Here is a 27,633-nt window from a genome sequence, read left to right as displayed (position 1 = left end):
TTTGGAGCAGGATCAGGGGCGGCTCTAGGAATTTTGCCGCCCCAACACGGCAGGCAGGCTGCCTTCCGCAGCTTGCCTGCAGACGGTCCGCTGGTCCCGCGGCTTCGGCGGACCTCCCGGGAGGTCAGCCGAAGCCGCGGGACAGTGGACCCTCCGCAGGCAAACCGCGGAGACAGCCTGCCTGCTGCCCTCGCGGCGCTGGCAGAGCGCCCCCCCCACCAGCTTGCCGCCCCAAGCATGCGCTTGGCGTGTTGGGGCCTGGAGCCGCCCCTGAGCAGGATCCATTTCACCCTGGACTGAATGCCTGAGCTTAAAACCCGTAACATTTTTGCACTGGACTTAACACCACGGCAGCAATTGAGTAGTTTGGAGGGTGCCCTGGGGTGTGGCCACAAGCTGTTAGTTTATTAATGATAAAATACCAGAAAACAGTCTTCAAATAAGCAACCAGCTACATTACTTTGTTTCCAGCAGCACAATCTTAGGGACAATAGCCACTCCCTCTTTATAATCCCATCTATAATAAATAAAAGCTATGATGATGAAGCATTAAAACCCCATTCATTTGCTATCTTAATTCCTATGCTGGCAATCATCCTCTGTCACTTGGAGGTTTTCAGTTGATATTCGGTCTCTCTGAAAGATACGTGCTAGCTCAACCAGAAGTTATTGGGCTGGGTCCAGGAATAAGGTGACATTCTCTAGCCAGTGACATGCAGGATGTCAGACTAGATAATGGTCCAGGGTGGCCTTAAAATCTATACATACGGATCCCAGGGATTGGGGGAGCTAAGGCTGAGGTTTCCAGCACATCACCAATACCCATCGACTTTCACAGACCCCCCTTCTCCCCAGCCTGGTTACTTGGATCAGATCCCATAGAATCTCTGTCATTCATAAGAGTGAGCTCTCCTCATGGCAATTCCCATGTTAAAGTGCTGACAGATCACACAAGGAGATCGGAGGAGGGGGAAAGACACAAAGTCAATGGCATTTTTCTTCACAGAAAAGAAAACAAGCTGAGCTGTGATTAGTGTCAGTATGTGTCAGAAGGTGCCCCTTTGCAGCCCCTGCTGGGTCCCTATTCCTCTGGTTGCATTTGTGGATACGGGGATTGAATGCTCATATTTCTTCTTCCTGATGGAAATGCAGAGATCTGGCCCACTGATGTGTCCCTCTCTGGCCTGGCTTAGTGAGAGGAAGCTGATGACACAAGTAGCCCAGCCCTGCTCAGTAGGAGACAGGGCTATATTCATTTCTCATGGGATTGGTGGGGAGGTCATTGATGGGCACTGTGCCCTCAATCACTGTTTCAGTGGTTTGCCTGGAACACTTGCGACTCCCTTTCATGCTTTTAAGATTCTCTGAAAGGTGCTTCCTGAACTTCTTGGTGAGGAAGCAGTAGATGACAGGGTCCAGCATGCAGTTGGTGCTCAGGAGGCATAGAGTTACCTGATGGGCATCATTGATCTGCTGGCGCAATGGACAGTTTTCTTTCTGCCACAGCTCTAGGACCGTCAGGGTCCAGGGGAGGTCAATGAGATGGTGAGGTACAAAGCATATGATGAATACAGCGAGGACAGTGCATACCATCCTGAATGCCCTCTGCTTGACACGGGTGCTCTTCTGCAGCTGCACTGACTTGGTCAGCAGTGTCCTGATAATGAACAAGTTACACACCAGTATAAACAGGAAAATGAAAACAAAAATAATGAATATGACAACATGGATGGCGAGGATGGGCAGAGTGTTGCCAGTGGTGTTATAGCGCTCGAAACACCGCTTGATGGTGCTATTGTTAATCTCCTCCTTATTAGTTCCATCGACAATGAGGTAGTACAAAGCACTGCTCATTATCACCACCCAGATAGCTGCGGAGAGGAAGATACCCCTTCTCCGGGTGGGGAACTGAGCAGCTGTGATGGGCTTGGTCACTGCCTGGAATCGGTTGTATGTGATGACTGTCAAAAAGGCGATGGAGCAGTAGGTGTTAACAAAGAACAAGTAGCCGGCCACATTACACAGGAATGTAGGCATAATCCAGTTTCCTTGGTGGTGATAGTAAATGATCCACAGGGGCAGTGTGATTAGGAACAGCAGGTCAGCCACTATCAGGTTCACCATGAAGATCTTGATTTCGTTTAGTTTCCTCCAAGCATAAACCTGGCAGAAAATCCACAGCACATAGCAATTGGCAATGAAGCCCAGAATGAAGATGAAGCTGTACATGATGGTGAAAAGGGGGTATCTGAACTCAGAGTCCACCCCGCATGAGGTGTTAGCAGACAGGGTGGTGACACTCAGGGGTGAAAGAGTGCTAATTCCCCCCTTCGAGGACATTGTGTCACTGACCCGATTCTTCCAAAGCAGAAAATTTTCTGTCCTCTTCTTTTCTTCTTATTCTAAGAATACAAAACATATGATAACAGCATGTAGGGCACTGCCAAGCCCCAGAGCCACCTGTCTGTTCTCAGTTCATATCCTCTCTGACTGCAGGAGTTCTCCAGCATTCCTCTGTGCACACTCACCCCTCTGATCTCTCCTCTCTCTCTTCGACCTCAGACACCCACTCTGCTGTCTGCCCCCACCCACTCCGCTCCTTCCTCTTCTCAGTATTACTCCAGGTTCATACCCACCTACATCCTATGCCCACTTGCTCTGTGGTCCAATAGTTATTACTGGAAATCAGATGTGTTTCCTAATGTCTCCTTCTTGGACACTGGTCATATCACAGGACATTAGGGACCACATAAGCCATGTTCTTTAAAATATAGAATGGTTGGTCACCCTATGAGCTCATATCTGCCTACCCCACCTGCCCCTCCAATCTCAGCCTCTTTCCCAGAGCTGTGTGGTGGGGAAGTTGCTCTTTAATTGCTCCTGGCCCATCTGACTTGCACTGAACATAAGAATGGCCCTACCAAGTCAGACCAAAGGTCCATCTAGCCCAGTATCCTGTCTTCTGACAGTGGCCAGTGCCAGGTGCCCCAGAGGGAATGAACAGAAGAGGGAATCATTAAGTGATCCATCCCCTGTCGCTCATTCCCAGCTTCTGGCAAACAGAGGCTAGGGACACCATCCCTGCCTATCCTGGCTAATAGCCCTTGATGGACCTATCCTCCATGAATTTATCTAGTTCTTTTTTGAACCCTGTTATGGTCTTGGCCTTCACAACATCCTCTGGCAAGGAGTTCCACAGGTTGATTGTGCATCACTGTCCCTTCTCACATTTGCTGTGATTCTTTGCTGCTCCTTCTCACATAGGTTACTTCCTCCCTTTTCTCATTTACTGTTGACCAAGCAACAACCTATTGCCACATAAACACAGAGAAACCAGAATCATTACTTAATCACATATAGTATATGGGACAGTAGGCCCAGTGAGCTCCGTTAGCTCCACCTCTAAGAGCTCACCCATTTCTTTGAGGGAGGGATGTGTTTGTATAGGGACATATGCTGAGTTTCTTGTAACATGACTTTACTGTAAAAATATATCCCCCATGCTGTGAGCTATGATGCCTGCTGAAGCAACCAATGCATAATCAAAGTCCCTGATGGTGGTGCCCAGCCCTCTCCCCCCACCCTCTCCAGGGTGCAGTGTGGTGTGCATGCCCCATGAAATAGATCCATTCCATTGCAGGTTTTACTGACAAGCAGCCCGTGGCAGTGGGTGTGTTCATGGGTGGCAAGTTTGTAGAAATTTTGGTGGTGCCCAGAACCGCCCCCCCAACTCTGCCCCCCCAAACTCTGCCCCCACCTGCCTAAGGCTCTGGGTGGGGTTTCGGGGGGAGGTATGGGGTGCAGGTCCTGGGCTGGGGATTAGGGTGCAGGAGGGGTGCAGGCTTTGGGATGGAGTTTGGGTGCAGGCTCTGGGCTGGGGGTGCGGGTGTAGGAAGGGATGAGGGGTGCAGGCTCTGGGAGGGAGTTTGGGTGCTGGGTGAAGGCTCCGGGCTGGGGCAGGGGGTGGGTGTCAGGAGGGGGTGAGGAGTGCAGGCTTTGGGACAGAGTTTGGGTGCAGGCTCTGGGCTGGGGGTGGGGGTGTAGGAAGCTGAATATGAGTCAACAGTGTGCCCTTGTTGCCAAGAAGGCTAATGGCATTTTGGGTTGTATAAGAAGGGGCATTTCCAGCAGATCGAGGGACGTGATCATTCCCCTCTACTCAGCACTGGTGAGGCCTCATCTGGAGTACTGTGTCCAGTTTTGGGCCCCACACTACAAGAAGGATGTGGATAAATTGGAGAGAGTCCAGTGGAAGGCAACAAAAATGATTAGGGGGCTGGAGCACATGACTTATGAGGAGAGGCCGAGGGAACTGGGATTGTTTAGTCTGCAGAAGAGAAGAATGAGGGGGGATTTGATATCTGCTTTCAACTACCTGAAAGGGGGTTCCAAAGAGGATGGCTCTAGACTGTTCTCAGTGGTAGAAGATGACAGAACAAGGAGTAATGGTCTCAAGTTGCAGAGGGGGAGGTTTAGGTTGGACATTAGGAAAAACTTTTTCACTAGGAGGGTGGTGAAGCACTGGAATGGGTTCCCTAGGGAGGTGGTGGAATCTCCTTCCTTAGAGGTTTTTAAGCTCAGGCTTGACAAAGCCCTGGCTGGGATGATTTAGTTGGGTTTGGTCCTGCTTTGAGCAGCGGGTTGGACTAGATACCTCCTGAGGTCCCTTCCAACCCTGAGATTCTATGATTCTATGAAGGGGGAGGTGGTGCACGGTCTGAGAGGGGGTGCATGCTCTGGGAGGGAGTTTGGGGATAGAAGGGAGTGCAGGGTGAGGGCTGGGGAGGTGAGGATGAGGGATTCTTGATGCAGGAGGGAACTCAGGGCTAGGGCAGAGGGTTGGGGTGTGGGGTGAGGGCTGTGGGGCTGAGGATGAGGGGTTCATGCTGCGGGGGGACTCAAGGCTGGGGCAGAGGATTAGGGTACAGGAGGATGAGGGTTCTGGCTGGGGCTGGGGATGAGGGGTTCATGATGCAGGAGGGGGCTCAGGGCTAGGGCAGAGGTTCGGGGTGTGGGGGGATGAGGGCTCTGGCTGGGGCAGAGGATCAGGGTGCGGGGGGATGAGGGCTCTGGCTGGGGCTGAGGATTAGGGTGCAGGGGGATGAGGGGTTCATGATGTGGGGGTGCTCAGGGCGGGGGCTGAGGATTAGGGTGCAGGGGGGATGAGGGGTTCATGATGTGGGGGTGCTCAGGGCTGGGGCAGAGGATTAGGGTGCGGGGGGGATGAGGGGTTCATGATGTGGGGGTGCTCAGGGCTGGGGCAGAGGATTAGGGTGCGGGGGAAGAGGGCTCTGGCTGGGGCTGAGGATTAGGGTGCAGGGGGATGAGGGGTTCATGATGTGGGGGCGCTCAGGGCTGGGGCAGAGGATTAGGGTGCGGGGGATGAGGGCTTCATGATGTGGGGGCGCTCAGGGCTGGGGCAGAGGATTAGGGTGCGGGGGGATGAGGGCTCTGGCTGGGGCAGAGGATCAGGGTGCGGGGGGATGAGGGCTCTGGCTGGGGCAGAGGATAAGGGTGCGGGGGGATGAGGGCTCAGGGTTGGGGCAGAGGATCAGGGTGCAGGGGGATGAGGGTTGGGGCAGAGGATCAGGGTGCGGGGGGATGAGGGCTCTGGCTGGGGCAGAGGATCAGGGTGCGGGGGGATGAGGGCTCTGGCTGGGGCAGAGGATCAGGGTGACGGGGGATGAGGGATGGGGCAGAGGATCAGGGGTCGGGGGGAAGAGGGCTCTGGCTGGGGCAGAGGATCAGGGTGCAGGGGGATGAGGGTTGGGGCAGAGGATCAGGGTGCGGCGGGATGAGGGCTCTGGCTGGGGCAGAGGATCAGGGTGCAGGGGGATGAGGGCTCTGGCTGGGGCTGAGGATCAGGGTGCTGGGGGATGAGGGCTCTGGCTGGGGCAGAGGATCAGGGTGCGGGGGGGATGAGGGCTCTGGCTGGGGAGGAGGATCAGGGTGCGGGGGGATGAGGGCTCTGGCTGGGGCAGAGGATCAGGGTGCAGGGGGATGAAGGCTCTGGCTGGGGATGAGGATTAGGGTGCAGGAGGATGAGGGTTCTGGCTGGGGCTGGGGGATAAGGGGTTCATGATGCAGGAGGGGGCTCAGGGCTAGAGCAAAGGTTTGGGGTGTGGGGTGAGGGCTGTGGGGCTCATGCTGCGGGGGGGCTCATGCTGCGGGGGGGCTCAGGGCTGGGGATGAGGATCAGGGTGCAGGGGGATGAGGGCTCTTGCTGGGGATGAGGCTCGGGGTGCGGGGGGATGATGGCTCTGGCTGGGGCAGAGGATCAGGGTGCGGGGGGATGAGGGCTCTGGCTGGGGCAGAGGATCAGGGTGCGGGGGGATGACGGCTCTGGCTGGGGCAGAGGATCAGGGTGCGGGGGGATGAGGGCTCTGGCTGGGGCAGAGGATCAGGGTGCGGGGGGATGAAGGCTCTGGCTGGGGCAGAGGATCAGGGTGCGGGGGGATGAGGGCTCTGGCTGGGGCAGAGGATCAGGGTGCGGGGGATGAGGGCTCTGGCTGGGGCAGAGGATCAGGGTGCGGGGGGCATGAAGGCTCTGGCTGGGGCAGAGGATCAGGGTGCGGGGGGATGAGGGCTCTGGCTGGGGCAGAGGATCAGGGTGCGGGGGGATGAGTGCTCTGGCTGGGGCAGAGGATCAGGGTGCGGGGGGATGAGGGCTCTGGCTGGGGCAGAGGATCAGGGTGCGGGGGGGATGAGGGCTCTGGCTGGGGCAGAGGATCAGGGTGCGGGGGGATGAGGGCTCTGGCTGGGGATGAGGGTTTGGGGCCTTGGGGAGGCTCAGGGCGAGGGCGGAAGCACAGGGTAAGGGCAGCCTGCCTTGCCATTTCACGGGGAAGTTTCCATTTTCTGTTCCAAATTGAAACAAACATTAGTGAAGGGCGGGCGCTAGGACCCTGGGGCAGCAGATAGCAGTTCTTCCGGGAGCCGATCTCTGGCAGCGGAAGCAGGCAGGGGAGAGACCCGCGCTGATTTCTGTCAGGCAGGGACGCGGCGCGGTGGGGGGGACACGCAAGGGGAGGGGTGGCAGGCGGGGGCTGGGACCTTCTCCAGGCAGGGACGCAGCGCTGGGGGGAGGCCAGCGCTGGGGGGGCCGGAGCCCGATCCAGGCAGGGCTGGGGGAAGAGACCCAGCTCCAAATATTGCTGGAGCAGGGCACCCAGCCCTGAATATTCCTGGAGCCCGGGCACCGCACACAGATATAACCTGCCGCCCATGGGTGTGTTCAAAGCCTTTCTACAGCAGTGCCTGGAGTTTGGGCACAGTTGCCCTCTGGAAAGGCCCTGTGGAGTCTCTGCTGACTTATCAATGGAAGAGAACATAGAGGAAACTAATCTGTCCCTAACGCCTCACCAGGAGCCGAGTGGAAAACACAAACCAACGCCCCTGTTTTCCTCACAATGCCACCTTGCCCAGAGAGCACCTCTCGAGAGCGACTTGCCTGTCTCTGCTAGAAGACCCCTGGCCAGAGAGGGGGGGGGGCCCAAATGGGAAAGGGGTAATTCCTAGACATCCAAGTTGAGGAAGAGTTTGTAGGCTGGGAGATTGGAAGCTGCTGAGGGAACCTGCAGAGAGACGCTGTCTGGTGCCAGCTGTTGCTCAGTCAGGCTGCTCACTCAGCAGCAGCACTGAAGTAGCCCTTCGATTGACTGCCATGAGAGAGCAGAGGGAAGACACTGCAGCACCTGGCAGCACACAGGGGAGTGTTGCTAAAAGAGAGCTAGAGGTTTGCTCCAAACTCACCTGTTGCTTCCAGAGGAGTCCATCAGCCTTGACAGCCAGGACAGTGTTCCTGCCCTGGCATGTGCAGAGGGCTCTGGAGTGAGGTGATGCTGTTCAGTGCTGGTTAACCTCTGAGCCTGGTCCTCCCCACCCTGTTCAGTAAAGGAGACTTTTTGTGGCTTTGTTCCAATCCACCCTGTCTGCTGCACCCAGAGATTCACTCATGAGGCTGCTGCACTATATTTAGTAGCCTGGAGATGTCCAGGCAGAATCACCATGTGCTAATTTAAATCATTCCAAGCAAGGCCACCTCCTGGCCTTCCTTCCCCAGTGCGGTTGTGGTAGGGGTCAGTATTCAAGCCAGGGGCCAGAGGAACCATCTGGAATACACACTTTGGGGAAATACAATCAAATCTCTGTCTGCATCAGCCAGGGGCTTTGAAGTTGCTTCTCTCTGTACATCCATCCATCTAACCTAGGATTGGATTGTGGAGACTGAATTATACTCTCTCCTGGAATGACCCCTCTAGGTCAGTGTGTGCATGAAGCTGCCCATGCTGTGACTGAGAGAGGGGACTTTAGGCTCCGGGCTGGCAAACCACCACCATCTTCCAATTAACAGTGAATGGAGGTTGATGCTGAATGTACAACAAACCTTTTGTATTAATTATACACAGCGCCAAGGAGGCCAGCATTATGCACTGTAGTACAGAATATATGGGAGAGTACAGCCTGTAAAGGAATTGTTACCAAGTTCCTAGAGGCTTCCCGCTCCTAGTGCATCACACTTGCTCTAACAGAAAGGATTTCTCTGCCTATTTAATGCAATAACCATGGTTCTGTCTCTCCACACATCCTGTAGGCCTAGTCCAGGGAATGAGCATTGCAGCCCAATGAGTGCCGCACATTCAGGCCATCCTGGCTCACCGAGTGTGCATCCCAGCATAAATGGACAGATCCTCGGCTGCAATCAAGGCATTTAGTGCAGCTTAGGAAGTCAGGTTAAGAAAGTCGCTTTAAATTACCTTTCTGTTCCCCTTATCCCGGGGCCATCCTGGTCCTAGTCCCAACTCCAGCCTGAAGGCTGCTCTAACTTACAATATTGCCCAGCCGTCAGGGATCCATTGGGCAAGAGGGAACTCTGGGGATAGACCCTTTGCCAGGAGGGGTTTGTGCCATAGGAACCTTTGCAGCAGCATGACAAGCGCACTGGAGGGTCTGCCCACATCAGGCTGGGTCCCAGACTGAACAGATATTTCTAGCTCATCTCGTGTCTAGCTCCACTCAGTGTGATCTAGGCTTGGATTGGGCACCAGGCTGGGAGTGGAAACTGGGGTTCCATTCCCAGCTCTGCCCTGGACTCACTGTGTGACTCAGGAAAAATCACTGCATCTCTCTGTGTCGCCGTTAGTTTCCCCATCCGTAAAGCATGTTAAGTGCTACACATACTTATGTGTCCTGGGGAAATATGCCTCACATATTCAAGCCCCCAGGAGTACCTGTCCTGACGGAACGTCTAACGCTCCCATCCTAGCGATGGCGGGGCCAGTGGATCTCAGCCTGGCCCAGTGAAGAGGTGTCCCCAGAGGTGAAAGTAAGCTGGTACGGGCTGGTGCGGAGGACCGGTAAGAAAAGGAGACTGACTGAGGGAGGGAAAGAGAAGCCTGCTCCCTGCATAAGAATAGTTCAAACTCAGCTGTTCCCTGATGGTTCAGCCCCCAGGGCTAGGTTTCTGGCATCCTTGTTAATTTCACTCACAGTAGCTGGGGGCAGGGGGTCGAGGGGAGGGTGTGTTTGACCATGGCAGGGGCAGTCCCTGTCTGCCCCCGGGATGAGGGGAATCTCTCCTACTAATATACACAACAAATACAAGCATTTGGCTGCACAGCTTAAATCCAGAGCTAATAAAAGCAGGTGGAAGGGGAAAACTCACTGTCACATTGGTTTCTCATCTCCTCCCTCCCCCTCCTCCAGCCAGGCTGCAGCCAAGGCTCTGAATTCCTCCCCATTCTCCCCAGCAGGGGTTTTCCTCTAGGCTCTAGCTTGCAGTAGACTGGCTGAGATGCCTGCTATTGCTGCCTGCAAAAGAACAGTTTAAACTCAGCTGTTCCCTGTGCAGTTCAGTGCCCAGAGTTAGGAGCCATTTCTGGCATCCTTGTTAATTTCACTCCCAGTTGTTGTTGGGTGCGTGTGACCATGGCAGGGGCAGTTCTTTTCTGCCCCTGGGATGAGGGGATCTCCTAAACACAATCAAAATCAGGAACCATTTCCAAGTTCAAATCTATCCCATTCCCTCCCCACCAGAGGATCATGGTTGTGATGTCCAAACTGCTTGCAGATCCTCTTTGAAATGTTACTGTTTAAAAAAAACAACACAAAAAACATGGAGAACATGGTGGAAAGATGTGTCATGATGATTAGGGTTTATTTTGGGCAAAGCAATTTTGCTAAAGCAACTAAAGATTTACAGGGAAAGCAAATAGCCCCCATAGACAAAACCACAAAGGGATTAGAGGGGAAGACTGAATATTCAGGGAAATTATTGTGCCTCCTTTGAAAGAAATAGTAGTTTTCATTCCAATCCACTCTCTTTATATACTGATTTAAACACCTGAAATGTCCTGAGGACAGCGGGTGCAATCTCAGATCTCTTTTTGTTTTGTCCTGCCTGCAGAGTGCAGAGGCTGAAATTGATAAAACTTTCTTTAAATATCTTGTATCTTTCATGAAGGCTATTCCAGTTGTCCTTCATTCACCCCTGACTTTCTCTTCCTCTCCTCCTCCCCCGGCTCCCTCCCTGGCTGGCTGGCTGTGGTTTTTGCCTTGGTTACTTACTCCTTGGCAGACCCAGCCCAGCGGCACCTGCAGGCTCTCTGCAGGCAGCAGCCCACAGGGGCCGGTTGCTGGGGTCGCTGCTGGTCGGTGGCAGGCTGCAGCAGCATTGTTTGTGACACATTCATACACATACACATACGTACAGTGTGTATGTGTATGTATGAATGTGTGTGTCACAAACAATGCAGCTGCAGCCTGCCGCCGACTGCCCTGGCCCCAGCAACTGGCCTCTACTATTGTATTTTAGTAGTATTGGAGATCCCCTCATCCAGGGGGCAGAAAAGAACTGCCCCTGCCATGGTCACACACAGCTTCCCAACCCCCCCCCCCCAACAACTGGGAGTGAAATTAACAAAGATGCCAGAAACCTCTCTTAACCCTGGGGGCTGAACCATCAGGGAACAACTGAGTTTAAACTGTTCGTATGCAGGAGGCAGTCTCCCTGCTGCAAGCTAGAGGGAAGCCTCTGCAGCAGCTGCTGAGTGCCAGGCAGGGAGAAAGCACAGAGCTGAGCCTCGGCAGCCTGGCTGGAGGAGGAGGAGGGAAGACACAGAGAAAAATGTGACAGTGAGTTTTCACTTTTTCAGGCTTATTCCCATAGTAAAGTTTTATTACAGACAGTACTGGTAGTAGTAATAGGAGCTTTATTTTCTCTATCTATGTCATGCAATGGGAGGGATCCATGAAGTACGTAGGAGAGGTGGGTGGGTTGCTTGCGATTGGACCATATGGGTAAGAAATGTAAATTACTTTCAACCCTGTCCAAACCCCAGGGCTCCCAGCCGCCTCTGCAGCTGGTAGCTCCGGGGTTAATTTAAAGGGCCTGGCTCCTAGCTTCAGCCGAATCTCTGAGCCCTTTAAATCCTGATTTAAAAGCCCCAGGGTTTAAAGGCCCCACCTCTTCCGATAGAGGCCACGCCTCTTCCAGTTGAGGCCCCTCCCCCTCCACAGGACTCTGGAGTACCGGTAAGTCCTTTAAGTTACTTTCACCCCTGAGTGTCCCAGCACAATGTGCCCAGTGCATCCTAGCTGCATACTCATCTCTCAGCACAACATGTTCTGCAGGTCCTGGTACAATGTGCTGAAAGTGACCCAGCTGATGTACACATGATCAACTAAGTCCCTCTGGCCTACTGAGCAGAGCTGGGAAGGGGTTGTAGCCCTGAGGATTAGTCTGTTGGTCTGTATAAAATGTCTTTTTGATAAATTTAAGTATGTAATAGGCTTATAGATTTATAGATTTGCAATAGCTGAAATGCAAGACAGACATCCAGGTCAGACATCCTGTGTGATGCTGAAGGCAACCTTTGGACCCTTACTCAGAAAAGTAATACTAAGACAAATTACCTACGCAGATGTCTGGAGACCTTTAACTGAACCAATAACAGTAAAGTGTGGAAATAGGGATTTTTGCCCACAAATCTAACAAGTACACCACAAATGCGTACATATCTGTTAGCCTATGAGGCAGGTGTACCCTAACATTTCCGTGGGGGAAAGACGAAATTTGGGCATAGGAGGAAGGATTTCCGAATAATGCTCTATAAAAGGTGAAACAAATTACCATTAGGCAGGCGATACACCCATCTATCTGTTCCTGTTTACCCATCGCCTCCACCCCATCTACGCATCGATGCTACCCGTCTACAAGGCTATTAACTATTAATAGGCCGTGGTATTATTTCTTTTCAAAGCTGTAAGTATAAAGGAATCTAGTTTCTGCTTTACCTTTTTAAAGCACATAGTTTATATAGGGTTAAAACCAACTTCCTTTATCAGAAGTGTGAACAACACCCAAAGTGCTACTACACAGAGTGAGTTTATAACAGTGTATTATCATAAATATGTCTCTTAAAGAACTGTGATATTTTGTAACTTTGTAATCTCGAACTGTTTTAACATTTTTACATTTACTTATTGTTTCATTGATTTTAATAAAAGGTCTTTATGACTATTTCTGTCTCAGTATAAGTTCCTGTCATATACCCCGAAACTCCTTTTATAAACTCTGTGAAGCCTGATTCAGGACGAACTTTATCTTCTGATCACACACATTGGCGAGCCACACCCATATTATTAATATATATTAATTATTATTAATATTACTAATTAATTAGAAAATTAATTATCAAATAAAATTAAATTAAGTGGATAAATTCCACCGACCCTACTAACCCACCCCAAATCAGACTACATGGTGATTTCACTCCAGAGGTCGACTCTTCTCTGACTGCACTAATGGCGGAGGATGATGTTGGGGCACTATTCTGCTGTGGGCCCTGATGCTAGAATGAGATGTAAAATGAAGCACTAACGGCTTGTGATCATTAAAGATCCCTTGGCACTTTTCAATCTGGGTACGAATTCCAGTGCTGTGATGAAGCAGAGAAACTGCCAGTCAGAACAGCAGGGTTTAAGGAGAGTCTTTGGGCCCAGCTAGCCCCACCCTGCTATCCCTGCAGACAGTGCCAAGCCTGGAGAGGGGAGGGCTGACTGCAAAGAGGCAGGAGCTAGCTGCCTTACATAACATAAGAACATAAGAATGGCTGTACCGGGTCAGACCAAAGGTCCATCTAGCCCAGTATCTGTCTACCGACAGTGGCCAATGCCAGGTGCCCCAGAGGGAGTGAACCTAACAGGCAATGATCAAGTGATCTCTCTCCTGCCATCCATCTCCATCCTCTGACAAACAGAGGCTAGGGACACCATTCCTTACCCATCCTGGCTAATAGCCATTTATGGACTTAGCCACCATGAATTTATCCAGTCCCCTTTTAAACATTGTTATAGTCCTAACCTTCACAACCTCCTCAGGTAAGGAGTTCCACAAGTTGACTGTGCACTGCGTGAAGAAGAACTTCCTTTTATTTGTTTTAAACCTGCTGCCTATTAATTTCATTTGGTGACCCCTAGTTCTTGTATTATGGGAATAAGTAAATAACTTTTCCTTATCCATTTTCTCAACATCATTCATGATTTTATATACCTCTATCATATCCCCCCTTAGTCTTCTCTTTTCCAAGCTGAAGAGTCCTAGCCTCTTTAATCTTTCCTTGTATGGGACCCTCTCTAAACCCTTAATCATTTTAGTTGCCCTTTTCTGAACCTTTTCTAGTGCTAGAATAACTTTTTTGAGGTGAGGAGACCACATCTGTACACAGTATTCGAGATGTGGGCGTACCATGGATTTATATAAGGGCAATAATATATTCTCAGTCCTATTCTCTATCCCCTTTTTAATGATTCCTAACATCCTGTTTGCTTTTTTGACCGCCTCTGCACACTGCGTGGACATCTTCAGAGAACTATCCACGATGACTCCAAGATCTTTTTCCTGACTCGTTGTAGCTAAATTAGCCCCCATCATGTTGTATGTATAGTTGGGGTTATTTTTTCCAATGTGCATTACTTTACATTTATCCACATTAAATTTCATTTGCCATTTTGTTGCCCAATCACTTAGTTTTGTGAGATCTTTTTGAAGTTCTTCACAATCTGCTTTGGTCTTAACTATCTTGAGTAGTTTAGTATCATCTGCAAACTTTGCCACCTCACTGTTTACCCCTTTCTCCAGATCATTTATGAATAAATTGAATAGGATTGGTCCGAGGACTGACCCTTGGGGAACACCACTAGTTACCCCTCTCCATTCTGAGAATTTACCATTAATTCCTACCCTTTGTTCCCTGTCCTTTAACCAGTTCTCAATCCATGAAAGGACCTTCCCTTTTATCCCATGACAGCTTAATTTACGTAAGAGCCTTTGGTGAGGGACCTTGTCAAAGGCTTTCTGGAAATCTAAGTACACTATGTCCACCGGATCCCCCTTGTCCACATATTTGTTGACCCCTTTAAAAAACTCTAATAGATTAGTAAGACACGATTTCCCTTTACAGAAACCATGTTGACTATTGCTCAAGAGTTTGTTTTTCTATGTGTCTGACAATTTTATTCTTTACTATTGTTTCAACTAATTTGCCCGCTACCGACGTTAGACTTACCGGTCTGTAATTGCCGGGATCACCCCTAGAGCCCTTTTTAAATATTGGCGTCACATTAGCTAACTTCCAGTCATTGGGTACCGATGCCGATTTAAAGGACAGGTTACAAACCTTAGTTAATAGTTCCGCAACTTCACATTTGAGTTCTTTCAGAACTCTTGGGTGAATGCCATCTGGTCCCGGTGACTTGTTAATGTTGAGTTTATCAATTAATTCCAAAACCTCCTCTAGTGACACTTCAGTCTGTGACAGTTCCTCAGATTTGTCACCTACAAAAGCCAGCTCAGGTTTGGGAATCTCCCTAACATCCTCAGCCATGAAGACTGAAGCAAAGAATCCATTTAGTTTCTCCGCAATGACTTTATCGTCTTTAAGCGCTCCTTTTGTATTTTGATCATCAAGGGGCCCCCACTGGTTGCTTAGCAGGCTTCCTGCTTCTGATGTACTTAAAAAACATTTTGTTATTACCTTTGGAGTTTTTGGCTAGCCGTTCTTCAAACTCCTCTTTGGCTTTTCTTATTACTCTCTTGCACTTAAGTTGGCAGTGTTTGTGCTCCTTTCTATTTGCCTCACTAGGATTTGACTTCCACTTTTTAAAGGAAGTCTTTTTATCTCTCACTGCTTCTTTTACATGGTTGTTAAGCCACGGTGGCTCTTTTTTAGTTCTTTTACTGTTTTTCTTAAATTGGGCCTCTATGTATACATTGAAGTTGGGCCTCTATTTTGGTGTCTTTAAAAAGGGCCCATGCAACCTGCAGGGATTTCACTTTAGTCACTGTACCTTTTAACTTTTGTCTAACTAACCCCCTCATTTTTGTATAGTTCCCCCTTTTGAAATTAAATGCCACAGTGTTGGGCAGTTGAGGTGTTCTTCCCACCACAGGGATGTTGAATGCTATTGTATTATGGTCACTATTTCCAAGCGGTCCCGCTATAGTTACCTCTTGGACCAGCTCCTGCGCTCCACTCAGGATTAAATCTAGAGTCGCCTCTCCCCTTGTGGGTTCCCGTACCAGCTGCTCCATGAAGCAGTCATTTAAAGTATCGAGAAATTTTATCTCTGCATTTCGTCCTGAAGTGAAATGTTCCCAGTCAATATGGGGATAATTGAAATCCCCCACTATTATTGTGTTCTTAATTTTGATAGCCTCTCTAATTTCCCTTAGCATTTCATCATCACTATTACTGTCCTGGTCAGGTGGTCGATAATAGATCCCTAATGTTATATTTTTATTAGAGCATGAAATTTCTATCCATAGAGACTCTATGGAACATGTGGATTCGCTTAAGATTTTTACTTCATTTGAATCTACACTTTCTTTCACATATAGTGCCACTCCTCCCCCTGCACGACCTGTTCTGTCCTTCCGATATATTTTGTACCCCGGAATGATTGTGTCCCATTGATTGCTCTCGGTCCACCAGGTTTCTGTGATGCCTATTATATCTATATCCTCCTTTATCACAAGGCACTCTAGTTCACCCATCTTATTATTTAGACTTCTGGCATTTGTGTACAAGCACTTTAAAAACTTGTCCCTGTTTATTAGCCTGCCTTTTTCTGATGTGCCAGATTCTTTTTTATGTGACTGTTTATCATCTGATCTGGCCCTTACATTATACTTCTCATTCCTCTGCTCCTGACTATAACCTGGAGATTCTCTATCATCAGACTCGCCCCTAAGAGAAGTCTGTGTCCGATCCACATGCTCCTCTGCAGCAGTCGGCTTTCCCCCATCTCCTAGTTTAAAAACTGCTCTACAACCTTTTTAATGTTTAGTGCCAGCAGTCTGGTTCCACTTTGGTTTAGGTGGAGCCCATCTCTCCTGTATAGGCCCCTCCCATCCCAGAAGTTTCCCCAGTTCCTAATGAACGTGAACCCCTCCTCTCTACACCATCGTCTCATCCACGCATTGAGACTCTGAAGCTCTGCCTGCCTACCTGGCCCTGCGCGTGGAACTGGGAGCATTTCTGAAAATGCCACCATAGAGGTCCTGGATTTCAGTCTCTTCCCTAGCAGCCTAAATTTGGCTTCCAGGACATCTCTCCTACCCTTCCCTATGTCATTGGTACCTACATGTACCACGACCACCGGCTCCTCCCCAGCACTACACATAAGTCTATCTAGATGCCTCGAGAGATCCGCAACCTTCGCACCAGGCAGGCAAGTCACCATACGGTTCTCCCGGTCATCACAGACCCAGCTATCTACATTTCTAATAATCGAATCTCCCATTACTAACACCTGCCTTTTCCTAGAAACTGGAGTTCCCTCCCCTGGAGAGGCAACCTCAGTGCAAGAGGCAACCCCAGCACCATCTGGAAGGAGGGTCCCAACTACGGGAAGGTTTCCCTCTGCTCCCATCGACTGCTCTACTTCCCTGGGCCCTTCTTCCTCCTCAACAGCACAGGGGCTGTCTGAGCGGAGGTGGGACAATTCTACAGTGTCCTGGAAAGCCTCATCAACATACCTCTCTGCCTCTCTTAGCTCCTCCAGTTCCGCCACCCTGGCCTCCAAAGTCCGTACATGGTCTCTGAGGGCCAGGAGCTCCTTGCACCGACTGCACACATACGCCACCCACCCACAGAGCAGGTAATCATACATGCAACACTCAGTGCAATAAACTGGATAGCCCCCACTCTGCTGCTGGGCTTCTGCCTGCATTGTCTCCTAGTTAGTGGAAGGGTGGTTTACAGAAAGGAGTTTTGGAATGTAGTTTGGTTTACAGGTTTTAGGGGGGGGCCCACAGGGAAGGGGTTACGGCCGGCGAGGGACTCCCACTCCCCTTCTAAACTCCCTGTTCGCAAAGCTCCCTGGTCGCTTGTGCGCGGCTTTATAAAGCCCTGGCCTGAGTGAATGCCCCGCCCACTGATTAAGGCTCAGCCAATTACCAGAGGCTTCGAGCTTTCAAACCTGCCTCCAACTGCCAGCCAGAGCACACGGTCGCTCAAACAACCAAACAAACAAACAGACTGACAAACACAAGCTCAGCACACAGCAAGTAACCCCCAAACACAAACAAACACACACTACAGACAGTCACTTACCCCACAGATGCTGTATTAGCTCCTCCTTCACCTGGAGAACTCCCTTGCGAAACTCCCTGTTAGCAGCCCCTGGTCGCAAAAGCTGAACTTGCTACCCATAGGCACCAACTCTGTGAGTGCTCCGGCCATGGAGCACCCACAGAAAAAAATGTGCAGCTGCTTATCACCCACTGACAGCCTGCTCCTTCCTTCCCCTCCCAGCACCTCCAGTCCGCCGCAATCAGCTGTTCTGTGGCATGCAGGAGGCACTGGGGGGAGGGGGAGAAGTGGGGATGGGGTGCGCTTGGGGGAGGGGGCAGAACTAGGTGGGGAAGAGGCGGGGTCGGGGCTTGGGGGAAGGGGTGCAGTGGGGGCAGGGCCTGGGGCTGAGTGGAGGTTGGGCAAAGGAAAAAGACGGCGCCTGTGTCTCTACCTGAGGGGAAGGAGCTCTAGCCTACCAGCCAAGGCAGCCACCTGGGAGAGAGCACTGTCTTCCCAGCCAAGGGAGACTGCCAAGGGGACCTATGTACCCAGCACCCCAGGTAACTCACGGAGGCATTGGGAGGCTTGTCCTCACCCACCTGCGGCTGGCCTGGCCAAAGGAGCTGTGCAAGACCCAAGAGAGGTCAGCAAGCCTCTAAGCAAACTGCACTGGAGGGGCCACACCCCAAACTGAACAGACTGGTAGGACATAGCCCAGGGCAGTGCATTTTGACTCCCTGCTTGGGGCTACCCCTCCCTCCATCTGTCCCCCCCATCCTCCAGTTCAGAGGTTGCCATGTACAGGGCTCTGGGCTGGGACCTGGTGGAGAGGGAGGGCCTGGGTCCCTCTGCCCCACTGGCTTTAAAGACTGAGACTCCTCAACCAAGGAGGAGGCTGAGAGCTCTAACCAGCCCTCAAAGCCACCTGTTACAGATGTCTTGGCTAGATTCCAACCTGGGTAATTAGTTCTGTTTACCAAGAATTCCCCCAGCAGCTGTAGTGGGGGTACATCGTTCTCTCTGCTTCTTCTTGTAAACTCTAAAGTAATGCTGCTGCTAAGAGCTCAGGCCAGAGGTGACTGCATTTCAGCAACAGATGAAGTGATTCCTGTGGATGTGGCCTATAAAATGCTCTGGGATCCACTGGGATGAAAGGTGCTCTGGCAGGCTTCCCTCACCCATTGGCTAACAATATGGGAAGGGTCATCACTTAGTCATTGTTATGTTATACTCTAAAATCAGAAAGAGCATGGCCAAAGCCAGGAACGAAGGCAATACCTCTGTCTCCAGGATAATGATACTTCATGTTCATCCAGTGAGCTCCAATCACTTGACAAACAAGGGTGAGCATCATTAGTTCCATTTTACACTAGGGAAACTGAGACACAGCAGGGAAGTCACTTGCCCAACATCAGGCAGCGAGCCAGTGGCAAAGCTAGGAACAGAGCCCTGGTCCCTTGATTCCCAGTCCACTGGGCTGTGTCGCCCCAATACATGATAGACAATAGCATGGCAGCTTGGTACAGCAATCGCACCCAGGTAAACCATTCTAAGTCATTCAGGCTAGAATGCAAATTCCATATGAATAGCACTAGTGAAAGCTAGTCCCTGCTTACCAGAGTTGAATGGATGCAGCGTGATCTTTCCAATGCCAAACTTTGAAGAGCACTGGTGTATTCTGCTTGCTGGGTCTGCTTCCAGGTCCTGTCCGTCCCAGCCTGTGGCTGCAGCTTCCCCACACACACAGTTCTATTGATCAGAATTGCAGAACTGAAAGGATTGCAAAAGCTTCCTGCCAAGTCATTAGAGAAGAGGAAATGTCATGTGATAGCAGGGCGAAGGAAAAGAGAAATAAACTAAAACATGGGGGAAAAGCAAATTGACAGCAAAGACTGCGTGTCCCTGAAAAACCATTAGCAGTAGCATTTCATCAAAGGAACTCTACTTCTAATGGCTGTGTTCCTGAAAGAGATAGGGACATCACAATTCACCTCTAGAGGCCAAGTAGGAATCCGATCTCTTGTCTGTGGTTAAGTCAGGAAGCAAACAGCACTTGAATGGCATCTTTCCCAGCAGCAGGGCTGGCCTGTGCACAGGGTGCTTTTTCTTTACAAGTCCAAGAAAATTAATTGCTACATAAAGGCTGGGATTTTTGATGCACAAAGGCCACAGGAGCTGATTCTCCAGTAAAATAGTCAGCTCTGCATCTTTACACCAGTACTAAACAGACTTAAATCTGGGGAACCCAGCCACGCTAGGACTCCTGTTTTGCAAGGGGGTCCTCAGAGGTTGCTGAGCCATCCTAGCAGTTCCTATCCTACCCTCTACCAGGCACTGGTGTAGGGGTTGACTGGAGGAAAGAAGACATGGCCTGGGGTATCCTAGTGCCTGACAATCCCTAGCTCCCAGAACAGCCCTGGGGCCATTGTCAGCTGGTACAACTTAAAGCAGCATTGGACCACTCTGTGTTGCTCTTGGGAACTGACTTAGTGCTTGACAGCCCCAAGATTAGGGCACCAAAGATGATTTACATAACAGCCTAGGATCTGGGCCAGCGAATGCAAAGTTCTGGTTCCCATAGCCATTGTAACTGGAGAGCAATCATAGACTCATAGGGTTAGAAGGGACCACAAAGGTCATCTAGTGAGTCTAACCCCCCTGACAAGATGCAGGATTTGTTGTGTCTAAGCCATCCAAGACTGTTGGCTCCAGCCTCCCTTTGAAAATCTCCAGTGAAGGAGCTTCCACAACCCCGCGAGGCATCTGTTCCATTGTCCTACTGCTCTTACAGTTAGGAAATTTATCCTGAGATTTAATCTGATATGCTATAGTTTGAACCCATTGCCTCTTGTCCTTCCCTCTGTGGCAAGAGAGAACAACTGTTCTTCATCTTTTTCATGGCAGTCTTTCAAGTATTTGAAGACTGCTATCATGTTTGCCTTCAATCTCCTTTCTTCCAAACTAAATATACCCAGTGCCTTCAGCATTTGCTCATATTACTTGCATTCCATCCCTTTGATCATCTTTGTCACTTGCTTCTGGATCCTTTCCAGTTTCTCTACATCCTTTCTATACATTGGTGACCAAAACTGGACACCGTACCCCAGCTGAGGCCTACCCAGCGCTGAGTAGAGCGGTACTATCACCTCCCATGACTTGCATGCTGTGCCTCTGTTAATGCAGCCTAAAATTGCATTTGCTTTTTTTGCAACAGCATCATATTGCTGACTCATGTTGAGGTTGTGATCCACCACCACTCCCAGATCCTTCTCAGCAGTGCTGCTGCCAAGCCAGTTATCCCCATTCTGTATGTGTGCATTTGGTTTTTCTTCCACTTTACATTTGTCTTTGTTGAATTTCATTTTCTCATCTACAGCCCAGTTCTCCAGTTTGTAAAGAGCCCTCTGAATTTTAGCTCTATCCCCCCAATGGTCAGCAACCTCCCGCCCCAGCTTTGTGTCAAGTGCAAATTTGATCAGTATGCTCTCTATTCCCACATCCAGGTCATTAACAGAGATTTTTAACAATACTGGACCCAGAACAGATCCCTGTGGAACCCCCCTAAGACCTCCCTCCAATCTGACATCATTCCATTAATAGTTACTCTTTGTTTGTGGTTGTTTAACCAATTATGTGTCCACTTAACGGTAGTTCTGCCTGTAATAGAAAGAGAGCCTGAGATATAAGCCCTTGTATCAGAGGTCCGGTCTGTAGCCTGAACTAAAGTAGTGGTCAAGCCTTGCTAATATAAAGCAAAGTTAGTAAGAGCCATGCTGGGAGCAGAGTCAGGCTCTGCCTGCATTCAGGCTCACAGGGTCTGGCAAGAACAGGGCTGGTATTACAAAAACACACATTCCTGAGAAATGCTGGACACAGGACACTCACGCAAACACTTCTGGAAGGATCGTACCAGAACACCCCAATACCACGTATGGTACAAACACAGGCCCCGAGGATGATACAAAAATACACTGACCCCCTCTTAGAGATAAGGTCAGGATGACAGTGTGATGGATAGAGATGTTTTGATCGAACCAACATGTACAAGGTAATGGGTGGTAACTAACCACGTCAGAGGGTGGTAACTGACCATGTCAGAGGGGCAATACATAACTTGTTTGTATCAGTGTATAAAATGGAGTCTCAGACTGGGAGTGTCTTTGGCTGGCCGGGGGGCAGTGGAAAGTCCTGCCACTGACTGAGCCGGTCCATTGTGATGGGCATACATGTGTTAGTGATCCTGTAGAATCTATGGGATACTAGGACCGTGCTTCGTTAACAATAAACCTGGCCGGGTGCCTTAGCTACTAAACAAGTCTGTGGTTATTGGGCAGTTTGATCGGAACCTGCTGTATGGGCTATCTGGCCATAGCCAGTGCAGCATGCAGAGAGAACACATACACGTAGCCAACATCTGATGACACTGCGTAAGCCCACATTTCTCCAGCTTACTTATTAGAATGTCAAGTGAAACTGTGTCAAAAGCTTTCCTGAAATCCAGGTATATTATATCCTCCAAACCAATTACCCTGTGAAAGAAGGAAAGCAAGCTGGTTTGGCATGATTGTTCTTGGTAAATCCATGCTGGCTCCTAACGATCACCCCTTCATCCTCCTGGTACTTGCAAGTTCCCAGCAAACTCTCCGTGTTTGCTTCTCCTCTGTTCGCTGCTGTAATGCATACACACATTGTGGTGTTAAAGTCTCTCTAGAGCTGACTGGAGAACAAGAGCTCACTGGGACTAAAGGTCACTATGGGTATGTCTACACAGCATTTTGGAGCAAGCCTCCCAGCTTGGGTCAACAGACTTGGGCCTGGTCTACACTACAAGTTTAGGTCGAATTTAGCAGCGTTAAATCGAAATAACCCTGCACCAGTCCACACAGAGAAGCCATTTACTTCGACATAAAGGGCTCTTTAAATCGATTTCTGTACTCCTCCCCGATGAGGGGAGTAGTGCTGAAATCGACATTGCCGGTTCGAATTAGGGTTAGTGTGGACGCAATTCGACGGTATTGGCCTCCGGAAACTATCCCACAGTGCACCATTGTGACTGCTCTGGACAGCGATCTGAACTCAGATGCACTGGCCAGGTAGACAGGAAAAGCCCCGTGAACTTTTGAATTTCATTTCCTGTTTGTCCAGTGTGGTGAGCTGATCAGCACAGGTGACCATGCAGAGCTTATCAGCACAGGTGACCATGCAGTCCGAGAATCGAAAAAGAGCTCCAGCGTGGACTGTACAGGAGGTACTGGATCTGATCGCTGTATGGGGAGGGGATTCCGTGCTAGCAGAACTACGTTCCAAAAGACAAAATGCCAAAACATTTGAAAAAATCTCCATGGGCATGATGGAGAGAGGCCACAATAGGGACTCACTACAGTGCCGCATGAAAGTTAAGTTGCTCAGACAAGCGTACCAGAAAGCAAAAGAAGCAAACGGACGGTCCAGTGCAGAGCTACAGTCATGCTGCTTCTACGCTGAGCTGCATGCAATTCTAGGGGGCGCCGCCACCACTACCCCACCCCTGACCGTGGATTCCGAGGAGGGGGTACTCTCAGCCATGCCTGAGGATTTTGCAGATGGGGAAGATGATGAGGAGGAGGAGGATGAGCTTGTGGAGAGCACACAGCACACCATTCTCCCCAACAGCGAGGATCTTTTCCTCAGCCTGACTGAAATAGCCTCCTAACCCTCCCAAGGCAGTATCCTGGACCATGAAGCCGGAGAAGGGACCTCTGGTGAGTGTACGTCCAAATGCACATTCTACCACCACTCTGCACTTGCTCAGCCTATAGTTGAACAGCTCCTGACTACTGTCCAGGCTGCCTGTGTATGGCTTCATGAGCCATGGCATTAAGGGGTAGGCTGGGTCCCCAAGGATAACTATAGGCATTTCAACATCCCCAACGATTATTTTCTAGTCTGGGAAGTAAATCTCTTGCTGCAGCCGTTTAAACAAACTAGTGTTCCTGAAGACGCAAGTGTCATGAACCCTTCTCGGCCATCCCACGTTGATGTTGATGAAATGTCCCTTGTGATCCACCAGTGCTTGCAGCACCATTGAAAAGTACCCCTTGCGGTTTATGTACTGGCTGCCCTGGTGCTCCAGTGCCAAGATAGGGATATGGGTTCCATCTATCGCCCCACCACAGTTAGGGAATCCCATTGCAGCAAAGCCATCCAATATGACCTGCACATGTCCCAGAGTCACTACTTTTGGTAGCAGCAGCTCAGTGATTGCTTTGGCTACTTGCATCACAGCAGCCCCCACAGTAGATTTGCCCACTCCAAATTGATTCCCGACTGAACGGTAGCTGTCTGGCGTTGCAAGCTTCCACAGGGCTATCGCCACTCGCTTGTGAACTGTGAGGGCTGCTCTCATCTTGGTATTCTGGCGCTTCAGGGCAGGGGAAAGCAAGTCACAAAGTTCCATGAAAGTGCCCTTACGCATGCGAAAGTTTTGCAGCCACTAGGAATCGTCCCGCACCTGCAATACTGTGTGGTCCCACCAGTCTGTGCTTGTTTCCCAGGCCCAGAATCAGCGTTCCAGAGCTAGAACCTGCCCCATTAACAACATGATCCCCAAAGCGCCGCGGTTTGAGAGAATTCTGTGTCCATGTCCTCATCACTCTCGTTGCCGCGCTGCCGTCACCTCCTCTTCGCCTAGTTTTCCAGGTTCTGGTTCAGCATAAACTGCACAATAATGGGCGAGGTGTTTACAATGTTCTTGACTGCTGTGTTGAGTGGAGCGGGCTCCATACTTGCCGTTCTATGGCATCTGCACTGAAAAAAGGCGTGAAACGATTGTCTGCCGTTGCTCTGATAGAGGGAGGGGTGACTGACGACATGGCTTACAGGGAATTAAATTTCACAAAGGCAGAGGCTTTGCATCAATAAGAAACACAAACAACTGTCACACAGAATGGCCCCCTCAAGGACTGAACTCAAAAGCCTGGGTTTAGCAGGCTGTTGATTTCACGGAGGGAGGGAGGAAGCAAATGAATACAAAACAATCTGGTCTATTTCTTGTTTTGACCCACTCCATCTATCTTTTACATCTTAGGCTGGCAGCAGACAGTGCAGTATGACTGCTAGCCATTGTCATCATAGAATCATAGAATCTCAGGGTTGGAAGGGACCTCAGGAGGTCATCTAGTCCAACCCCCTGCTCAAAGCAGGACCAAACCCAACTAAATCATCCCAGCCAGGGCTTTGTCAAGCCTGACCTTAAAAACCTCTAAGGAAGGAGATTCCACTACCTCCCTAGGTAACCCATTCCAGTTCTTCACCACCCTACTAGTGAAAAAGTTTTTCCTAATATCCAACCTAAACCTCCCCCTCTGCAACTTGAGACCATTACTCCTTGTTCTGCCATCTTCTACCACTGAGAACAGTCTAGATCCATCCTCTTTGGAACCCCCCTTTCAGGTAGTTGAAAGCAGCTTTCAAATCCCCCCTCATTCTTCTCTTCTGCAGACTAAACAATCCCAGTTCCCTCAGCCTCTCCTCATAAGTCATGTGCTCCAGCCCCCTAATCATTTTTGTTGCCCTCCGCTGGACTCTCTCCAATTTATCCACATCCTTCTTGTAGTGTGGGGCCCAAAACTGGACACAGTACTCCAAATGAGGCCTCACCAGTGCTGAGTAGAGGGAATGATCACATCCCTCGATCTGCTGGAATGCCCCTACTTATACAACCCAAAAATGCCATTAGCCTTCTTGGCAACAAGGGCACACTATTGACTCATATTCAGCTTTTTGTCCACCGTAACCCCTAGGTCCTTTTCTGCAGAACTGCTGCCCAGCCATCGGTCCCTAGTCTGTAGCAGTGCATGGGATTCTTCCGTCCTAAGTGCAGGACTCTGCACTTGTCCTTGTTGAACCTCATCATATTTCTTTTGGCCCAAATCCTCTAATTTTGTCTAGGTCCCTCTGTATCCTAGCCCTACCCTCAGCGTATCAACCACTCCTCCCAGTTTAGTGTCATCTGCAAACTTGCTAAGGGTGCAGTCCACACCATCCTCCAGAATCGTTAATGAAGATATTGAATAAAACCGGCCCCAGCACCGACCCTTGGGGCACTCCACTTGATACTGGCTGCCAACTAGACATGGAACCATTGATCACTACCCGTTGAGCCTGACCATCTAGCCAGTTTTCTATCCACCTTACCGTCCATTCATCCAGCCCATACTTCTTTAACTTGCTGGCAAGAATACTGTGGGAGACTGTATCAAAAGCTTTGCTAAAGTCCAGAAATAGTACATCCATTGCTTTCCCCTCATCCACAGAGCCGGTTATCTCGTCATACAAGGCAATTAGGTTAGTCAGGCATGACTTGCCCTTGGTGAATCCATGCTGACTGTTCCTGATCACTTTCCCCTCCTTTAAGTGGTTCAGGATTGATTCCTTGAGGACCTGTTCCATGATTTTTCCAGGGACTGAGGTGAGACTGACTGGCCTGTAGTTCCCTGGATCTTCCTTCTTCCCTTTTTTAAAGATGGGCACTACATTAGCTTATTTTTCCAGTCATCCGTGGGACCTCCCCCGATCGCCATGATTTTTTCAAAGATAATGGCCAATGGCTCTGCAATCTCATCGGCCAACTCCTTTAGCACCCTCGGATGCAGCGCATCCGGCCCCATGGACTTGTGCTCGTCCAGCTTTCCTAAATAGCCCCGAACTACTTCTTTCCCCACAGAGAGCTGGTCACCTCCTCCCCATACCGTGCTGCAGAGTGCAGCTGTCTGGGAGCTGACCTTTGTCCTGTGAAGACAGAGGCAAAAAAAGCATTGAGTACACTAGCTTTCTCCACATCCTCCATCACTAGGTTCCCTCCCTCATTCAGCAAGGGGCCCACACTTTCCTTGACTTTCTTCCTGTTGCTAACATACCTAAAGAAACCCTTCTTGTTACTCCTAACATCTCCGGCTAGCTGCAACTCCAAGTGTGATTTGGCTTTCCTGATTTCACACCTGCATGCCTGAACAATACTTTTATACTCCTCCCTGGTTATTTGTCCAATCTTCCACTTCTTGTAAGCTGTTCTTTTGTGTTTAAGACGAGCAAGGATTTCACTGTTAAGCCAAGCTGGTCGACTGCCATATTTACTTTTCTTCCTACACATCGGGATGGTTTGTTCCTGCAACCTCAATAAGGTTTCTTTGAAATACAGCCAGCTTTCCTCGACTCCTTTCCCCGTCATGTTATTCTCCCAGGGGACCTTGCCCATCAGTTCCCTGAGGGAGTCGAAGTCTGCTTTTCTGAAGTCCAGGGTCTCTGTTCTACTGCATTCCCTTTTTCCTTGTGTCAGGATCCTGAACTCGACCATCTCATGGTCACTGCCTCCCAGGTTCCCATCCACTATTGCTTCCTCTACTATTTCTTCCCTGTTTGTGAGCAGCAGAGTCAAGAAGAGCTTTTCCCCTAGTTGGTTCCTCCAGCACCGGTGCACCAGGAAATTGTCCCCCTACACTTTCCAGAAACTTCCTAGATTGTCTGTGCACTGCTGTATTGCTCTCCCAGCAGATATCGGGTGATTAAAGTCACCCATGAGAACCAGGGCCTGTGATCTAGCAACTTCTGTTAGTTGCTGGAAGAAAGCCTCGTCCACCTCATCCCCCTGGTCCGGTGGTCTGTAGCAGACTCCCACCACGACATTACCCTTGTTGTTCATACTTCTAAATTTAATCCAGAGACTCTCAGGTTTTTCTGCAGTTTCATACTGGAGGTCTGAGCAGTCATACTGCTCTCTTACGTACAACGCAAACTCCCCCACCTTTTCTGCCCTGCTGTCCTTCCTGAACAGTTTATATCCATCCATGACAGTACTCCAATCATGTGAGTTATCCCACCAAGTCTCTGTTATTCCAATTAAAAATCATAATTCCCTGACTGTGCCAGGACTTCTAGTTCTCCCTGCTTGTTCCCCAGGCTTCTTGCATTTGTGTATAGGCACTTAAGATAACCCACTGATTGTCCCGCTTTCTCGGTCTGAGACAGGAGTCCTCCCCTCTTGCAGTCTCCTGCTTGTGCTTCCTCCCGGAATCCCACT

General features: G+C 50.0%; 1 protein-coding gene across 5 annotated transcripts in view; it reads right to left on the bottom strand.

Moving 5' to 3' along the window:
• Window positions 1-245: 245 nt before the first annotated feature.
• Window positions 246-27,633, bottom strand: part of PTAFR (platelet activating factor receptor) — a 47,846-nt gene continuing 20,458 nt past the window's right edge. The window contains exons 2-5 of one of the 5 annotated variants that reach the window (XM_044997908.1): window positions 19,193-19,368; window positions 7,753-7,883; window positions 3,150-3,308; window positions 246-2,402 (exon numbers count right to left, since the gene is read on the bottom strand). In XM_044997908.1, the coding sequence (XP_044853843.1) occupies window positions 1,231-2,340 (1,110 nt within the window). In that variant the 5' untranslated portion in view covers window positions 2,341-2,402; window positions 3,150-3,308; window positions 7,753-7,883; window positions 19,193-19,368 and the 3' untranslated portion in view covers window positions 246-1,230. Of the gene's footprint in view, window positions 2,403-3,149; window positions 3,309-7,752; window positions 7,884-10,566; window positions 10,609-19,192; window positions 19,369-27,633 lie in introns of those variants that run through there. The other 4 variants (XM_044997909.1, XM_044997910.1, XM_044997913.1 and 1 more) reach the window with 4 other exon arrangements.

Source organism: Mauremys mutica, chromosome 23 (genome assembly GCF_020497125.1).
Source record: "Mauremys mutica isolate MM-2020 ecotype Southern chromosome 23, ASM2049712v1, whole genome shotgun sequence".
NCBI lineage: Eukaryota > Metazoa > Chordata > Testudines > Geoemydidae > Mauremys > Mauremys mutica.
This window is presented reverse-complemented; position numbering and strand designations above follow the sequence as displayed.